The sequence below is a fragment of the Octodon degus genome, unplaced genomic scaffold (assembly GCF_000260255.1).
Source record: "Octodon degus isolate 3935 unplaced genomic scaffold, OctDeg1.0 scaffold00073, whole genome shotgun sequence".
Lineage (NCBI taxonomy): Eukaryota > Metazoa > Chordata > Mammalia > Rodentia > Octodontidae > Octodon > Octodon degus.
The window spans coordinates 102020-109940 of NW_004524649.1; the positions used below are offsets into that span (position 1 = coordinate 102020).

Genomic DNA, 7921 nt, shown 5'->3' on the forward strand with positions numbered 1-7921 from the left:
CGGGCAGGCTTGGTGGCGCCCTCGCCTGGCCAGCATTAGGCACTGTAGACCATGCAACAGGAAACAAAATCTAGGAAATGAAAACAGGAAAAGGACATGTTTTATTGAGCTTATGCTATTCTCAGGCACTATTAGACAAAGGTCTATTTCACTCTGTATAAGATGCGCTCCTGTTTTCTAGGTGGGAAAACTGAGTCTCAGGAGAGGCAAGGCTGAATGAAAACCAAATGTATTGTGAATAACGAACAGCGAGTCCTTACTGAACACCTCCACAACCACGGGCCAGCGTCGTCCTGAGCGCCACCCGCACCTCCTTGTTTCGCAATGTGTACACCACAGGGTTCAGCAGCGGAGTCACCACCGTGTAGAACACCGCCACCAGGCGGTCCTGCTCGGGGTTGGCCCCAGAGTCAGGACGCAAGTAGATGATGGCAGCGCAGCCAAAATGCACAATGACCACGGTGAGGTGGGCCGCACAGGTGGAGAAAGCTTTGTGGCGGCCCGTGGCTGAGGGCATCCTCACGATGGTAGCCACGATGAAAGCATAGGATAGCAGGATGAGGAGGAAAGAGACCAGCACCACTAGGACACTCAGGAAGAAGATGCCCAGTGCTTTGAGATCACTCTGCGTGCAGCTGAGCCTCAGCACCGGGGCGATGTCACAGAAGAAGTGCTCCACGCGGTCCCCAAGGCAGAAGGGTGAGGAGAAGATCATGCAGGTCTCAATCAAGGCCACTGAGAAGCCAGAACAGAAAGCCAAGGCTCCCAGGAAGAGACAGACAGCAGGTCTCATGATCAGTGAGTATCTCAGAGGGTGACAGATGGCCACATAGCGGTCATAACCCATCAAGGTGAGGAGAAAGCACTGACTGCATGCCAAGCCCACGAAAAAGAACATCTGAGCCCGACATGCAGGGATGGAGATGGCCTGGCTCTCCATCAGCAGGTGGGCCAGCATATTGGGGATGGTGACCAGTGTGTAGCAGGTCTCAGAGAGGGACAGCACTGCCAGGAAGTGGTACATGGGTGTGTGCAGGGTCCGGTTCACATGAATGATGGTGATGATGGTGATGTTACCGCTGAGGGTGACCAGGTAAGTGAGGAGGAACAGCGTGAAGAAGGTGGTTCTCAGGTGGGGAAGGTTGGAGAATCCCACCAGTACAAATTCTGTCACAAGCCATGTCCTATTTCCCCGCAGCTTCTCAGGAACCTGAAAGGACACAGAAAAATAGAATAGAGCAGCATAGTGAGGGCCTTGTATGCATCAGTGAGACAGAAGAATCAGCCCTGTCTTCAAAACAGGACATAATGCTCAAAAAATGCCACCATGCCTAGCTTCAGTGGCTGGCTTGGCATTGTGCCAGCATGGCATGTGGCACCGGAGATCAAACCTGTGTCCTTGCACTTGCCAGGCAGGTGCTTGGACTGCTGAACTGTCTCCCAGCCTCATATGATTATCTTAACACATAGAGAAAATATCTGAAAAACTCCAACATCCACGCATGATTTAAAAATCTTTGAAGAAAATAGATACAGCAGAACTTTATGTCAATTTGATAAAAGCCATCTACGATAAGCCTACTGCCAATATCGTATTAAATGGGGGGAAATGAGAATGTTTTTCTAAAATCTCTGTCACTACTCTTGTTCCATATACTACCAAGAGCTTCAGCCAGAGCAATCAGACAAGGAAAAAAAAATAAAAAGGATATGCCTAGGAGAGGAAAAAGTGAAATGACCCTTATTTACCAATGGCATGATTTTGTACAAGAGCACTCAAAATAATTCAACAAATCTCTGAGAATAACCAAATTTAGAAATGTAGTAGGACACAATGTCAACTCTCAAAAATCAATAGTATTCTTGTATGCCAACAATGAACCCACTGAGAAGGAAATTAGGAAAACACTACCATTCACAATAGCATCAAGAAAAATTAAACACTTGGGAATTAATCTAACCAAAGGAAGTAAGAAACGTCTATGAGAAACATTACTCTGACAAAGGACAGCCAAACATTTAAAGCCATCACCTTTTCCTGGAGAGGCAGAGCCAGAGTTGTCCAAATAGCCTTATTCTGTGACTGGTATACAGATTTGGCACAATTGTAATCAAAATACCAATAGCAATCCTCCTTGAACTAGAAAGAAAAATCCTAACATTCACATTGAACCAGAAGACACTGAGAAGGGTAGCAGCAATCCTGTGTAACAAGAGCAAATTGGGAGGTATTCCAACCCCAAGCCTTAAGATATGAAGTGCTGCAGAGCTCCTTGCAACCCCCAGCAGTTAGCATCTGCTTGAGTTGATGAGGTGAGACACAGAGAACTGCTAGCTCTCAGGGGCAGGAACAACTTGAAGATGGGGTGTGCTACTGGCTCAAACTGTCTCACTGCAATTTTTTTCTCAATAAAATTAAAAAAGAAAAAGAAATGAGTGCTGCCAGTGAAACAAGGAGAAACATCCCAGGGACAAGTTGATAAAATGAAGCTGACGATTCAGTATCACTGTTCTTGTGACTCTCTCTCTCTCTCTCTCTCTCTCTCTCTCTCTCTCTCTCTCTCTCTCTCTCGAACTGGGGGTTGAACTCTGGCCCTTGTGTTTGCCAGGCAAGCGCTTATTCTACTGAGCCATCTCCCCAGCCCCATCCTTGTGCCTTTCTAAACCAAGTTATTTACACACGTTCAGCAGAGCGCACCTTTGTTTCTCAAGAAAACTGGGAGGTTAAGCCTTTCAGACTTCATTCCAATGAAGCTCCTAATTTCCTCACAAAGATATTCTCTGTCTCTCATTTCTTCCTCTCTCTCTCTCTCTTTCTCTCTCTCTCTCTCTCTCTCTCTCTCCTCTCTTTCTCTCTCTCTGTCTCTCTGTCTCTGTCTCTCTGCCTCTGTCTCTCTCTCTCTGCCTCTCTCTGTCTCTGTCTCTGTCTCTGTCTCTCTCTCTCTCTCTCACACACACACACACACACACACACACACACACACACAAATCTGGCCCAGGAGTACAAAACAGCAGTGATAGAAACAGCAGGTAGTGGCACTAAAGCAGATGTGTACACCAGTGGAACAGAGCACAGGATGTACACACGACCCCAGACACATTTAACCTGTTAATCTTTGACAAAAGGATCAAAAATGTACACTGGAGGAAAGGTAATGTGTTTAAGAACCAGTGCTGGGAAAACTGGCCATCTACATGCAAAGATTAAATCTAGGCCCCTATCCCCAGTTATGTACTAGACTAAATCAGAATGGAACAACTGAATATTAAAAACAGAAACAAACAGCAGAGCATGTGGTACACACCTGTTATCCCAGCACAGGGGAGGCTGAGGCAAGAGGATCACCCTGAGTTCAAGGCCAGACCTTTTATATTCTGTCTTCTGAGAAATGTCTATTCATTTCAATTGCCCAGTTTTTGATTGGGGTTTTTATTTGGGGTGGGTGAGCTAATTGTTTGTTAATTCTTTTTTTAAATGTATTTAGTACAGGGCTTACAGTATCCCACTACATAGATCGCAGTCATAGTGATCCTCCAGCTTTCAGCCTCCTACACACTGGAATTACAGGTGCCCATCATGCCCAGTGTCGTTAGGCTGATTCAGTGCACCCCAGGGATGGGGCTGATATGGCACACCAGGGATTGAACCCTGGTCCCTGTGTCCTCCTGAGCAGGTACTTTAATCTGAAGAGCTCTCTGGCCAGCCTGTTTTTTAATTCTTTATGTATGCTAGGTATTAGTGTTCTATCCAAGAAGTAGCTGGCAGAAATTTTTTTCTCTTCTGTACGTTTTCTCTTTTCTCTGTTGATTTCTTTGCTTTGCAGAAGTGTTTCAATTTTCTATGATCTCATTTTATGATTCTAGATGTTATACCTTGTGAAATTGGGGTTCTACACATGATAGTATCAATAGATGCAGAAAAGACTTTTGGGGCTGTGGAGATAGCTCAGCTGTCTAAGCACCTGCCTAGGTAAGTGTGAGGGCCCAAGTCCAATCCTTAGTATCATATGCCATTTGGACCCCGTGCCATGCTTGCCACCAAGAGTGGCCATGGTGGGGCAAGCCTGTAATCCCATATCAGGGAAGCTTGAGAAAGGAGGATCACTATGAGTCTGTGCTGGGTAGCAAAATCCTGTAAGAAATATATGAAAGACATTTTTCAAAAAGAATTTTTTTAAGAAAAGAAAGACAGCCTAAAACACTGACCATTGAAAGGAAGCAAATCTCACATTTTGGGGATGAGGTTGGGACTGTATGGTACAGTGGTCATCCAGGATTTATGTGTGATGTTGGGTTCTAGCCCCACCACTGAAAAACAAGAGAAAAGGAGGAAAGAAGGAAGGAGAGAAGGAGGGCAGAAAGAGAGAGGAGGACAACGGAGAGAGAAAGGAGGACAACGGAGAGAAGAAGAGGAGGACAACGGAGAGAGGAGGGGAGGCGAGGGCAAGGCAGGAAGAGGAGAGGAGGGGAGGGGGAGGAAGGAGAATAGAGGGGAGAGGTTGGAAGAGGAGTGGGGAGGGAAGGTACTATAGCCAGAGATTCATCAGCACTTGTATGGATCATAGGCAAAACTAAAAATTATATTTTATGACCAAGCTAGTGTAAAGATGAATATAACCATCAACAAACCTTAAATGTTCTTTGTTCCTTTCAAATTTTCAAAGGCATTAAAAAAAAAAAAAAAAACCTCCATGGACCTCCTAAGACTCTCGTAGCTCTGACACACTCTACGCCATGAATAAATATGGGTTATTTAAGTAAGACTCTGGACCATATTAATGAGACACTGAGAGGGCTCCTAGATGGAAGGATAGTTTTTCATGTTCTCCTTGATTAATCTGCTTCCTCAAGGGCTATGTTGGTATGTGGGTGCGGGCGTCCCAGCCCAGGGTGTCTTTGTGTGTGTGTGTGTGTGTGTGTGTGCGCGCGCGCGCGCGCGCGGGCAAGCGCGCGTGTGTGTGTTCTGTATTCCTCTGGAGCATAGACTTTGCCTTAGACACAGTGGTTGTAAGACAATCTTTCCCTGAAGGCTTAACTGACAGTCAAGCCTGGTGTGCACTCTTGTAATCCAGCACTCTGGGAGGCTGAGTTAGGATGATCACAAGTTTACCCTCAGCCCGGGCTACATAATGACTAAGTCAATCCTTACTTTAATATCCAAAGAAAAACTGTTAAAGGTTTGGGGAGTTAACTCAGAGCAAAGGCTCCAGGTTCCATCTTCAATACCATGATAAAAACAAAGAGCTAACTGAAAACTCAGAATGTCAGAGGTGTCTGCACTATAATAATTTTTTATAATACTTATTGAATTTGTTTATTTAGTTGTTTTTATTTATGTGTGTGTGTGTGTGTGTGTGTGTGTGTGTGTGTGTGTGGGTAGCCAGCTCAGCCCACCAGGGGGCGGGGCTGGCTGGCATGTGGTGCTAGGGGAATCGAATCGCGGTCCCTGTGCTTTGCTAAGCTTGTTCTAAGTAGGTGCTTTAGACCACTGAGCCATCTCACCAGCCCCACTATAATAATTTTGCAGCTTTATTCATGATAGCTAAGGCATGGAAGAAAACTAGCTCTCCGTCATCAGATGAACAAAGAAAAAAAGAAATCATGTCATGCATACCATCATGGACAATCCTGGAGGACATCATGCTAAGTGAAATAAACCAGGCACAGCTACCACATGAGCTCACACCTATGAAATCTAAAGAAATAGAACTCATAGAAAGCAAAACAGACCCAGTCCTAGCCCAGGTCTGGTGAGTGTGTGGGAGAGCTTCCTGCTACCCTGTGTCGGCGGGACCAGTCCCAGCCCAGGCGCAGCTTGGGCCAGACCCTCTCCCACCCCGTTGGGACGCAGCCCACCACTCCGCAGCACCTCCCCCACCCCGCCCGCTGAGTAGGAATATCTGCCGTGTTCTGGGAACCCCCAGACCCAGTCCTAGCCCAGAAACAGTGAGTATGAAGGAGAGCTTCCTCTCTCACCTACTCCACCTTGCCCCCTCCAGGCACAGCTCAGGCCTGGCATACATGCCTGGAGTGTAACACTGCAGCTGCGATCCCTGCAGAGAGTGTAGAGGATAGATCCACCCAGCTAGTCTAGGAGCAGAACATCTTGCCACAGTGGCACAACAGGTTCACTCTCAAGGGCAGGAGTGGGAAGGAGCTGAGCAGAGCAGCCAGACCCAAGCCAGGCACAGCTGGATAAGTCCAAACTTTGTAGAGCTGCTCCTGAACTTCAGTACGTGCGAAGGTTATAACGACAGCAAAGATCTACAACAAAGGTCAGAAGACAGTGCTACACAAAATGATAAGAAGGAATAAAATGCAACCTCAGAACCCAACCCAATCCTGAAAAAGTGCAGAGGACACTAACACAGAACAAATTGGGAATCACACAGCTGAAAGCAATGAATCAACAGCTTCTGAAATAAAGAAACAGCTGCAGAAAGGTATAGAGGAAATCAGATTGGAAATAAAAAGAGAAATCCCTGAATTAATAACATCTGCACTAAAGAATCAAATGCAGAAACATAGGGAGGAAACTCAGTGCCCACCCAGAACAAGCGCGGAGGACACTAGCTCGGTTCAAATGCATGAATTAAGAGTGTCAATAGTAAATAAGCAACAGCAGAAAGATATAGAGGAAATCAGAACGCAATTCTTTTCTGAAATAAAAAAAGAACTCTCAGAACTCATAGCATCTGAAGTAAAGAATCAACTACAGAAACATAGGGAGGAAAACCAATCTGAAAAACACACTGCAGTAAAAGAATTCATAACTGCTTCTAAAGAAGAAATTGATAAAAAAAAATAGAGGAGATTAGAAAAAAGACGGATTCCTTGAATGAGCAATATAGGAAAGAAATAGATCGCATGAAGCAGAGGCAAAGAGATATAGAGGAAATTAAAATCTCAACCACAAGCTTGCAAAACCGTTTAAGTGAAAGTGAAGACAGAGTTTCAGATCTTGAAAATGCTAGAGCAGCTAGTGAAAAGGTAAGAAAGGATCTCTTAAAAACAATGAGGTTGCAGGAAAGAAGAATCCATCACCTGCAAGATGATGCAAAGATGAACAATGTCAGACTAATAGGCATCAATGAGAAAGGAGTCAATACAAATGACATTAAAAAAAAACATGTGCAGAAGTAATAGCAGAAAAATTCCCAAATATGAGGAAACAATCTGACATTCAGCTAACTGAAGCATACAGAACGCAAAGGAACCTCAACCGAATGAAAAACACACCGAGACATATAACAGTCAAGATCCCAGAAATTCAGCACAAGAATAATCTACTGAAAGCCGCTAGAGAAAAGAAGCAGATCACATTCAAAGGAAAACCGATCAGAATTACGCCGACTTCCCTTAACAAACCATGCAGGCAAGAAGAGCATGGAGCAGAGCACTTCAGGTCCTCTATGAAAACAAATTCCAGCCCAGACTACTATGCCCTGCAAAACTCTCTTTCAAATTAATGGAGAAGTGAAATACTTCCATGACAAGAGAACAGCTAAAGAATTTCGCGATGACAAAGCCATCCATACACAGGGTATTGAAAGTTCTTCTAGAGAGGGACCAAAATGATCAGAACTCCACGAATGGTATCAGAAGAAACCAACTAGATAAGGTAAGCAATTAAACACAGGAGAAAAAGGAGTAAACGATGACAGGTAAATAACATGGCAAGCGTAAGTCAATACCTCTCAAATCTAACCATCAATGCAAATGGACTCAATTCACCAATTAAGAGAAATAGACTCACACAGTGGATTAGGAAACAAAATCCAGCAATAAACTGTACACAAGAAACACAATTAACTCATAAAAACATTCATAGGCTGAAAGTCAAAGGATGGAACACAATACTACATGCCCCAGCACCTCAGAAAAAAGCAGGGATAGCAATTCTATTCTCAGACATTCTCAA

General features: G+C 44.7%; 1 protein-coding gene across 1 annotated transcript in view; it reads right to left on the minus strand.

The window, feature by feature from the left end:
- Positions 1–256: 256 nt before the first annotated feature.
- LOC101572432 (olfactory receptor 10T2-like) overlaps positions 257–7921 on the minus strand; it is a 29302-nt gene continuing 21637 nt past the window's right edge. Inside the window, exon 2 of the mRNA XM_004635617.1 lies at positions 257–1210. Within this exon, the coding sequence (XP_004635674.1) occupies positions 257–1210 (954 nt within the window). The remainder of the gene's footprint in view (positions 1211–7921) is intronic.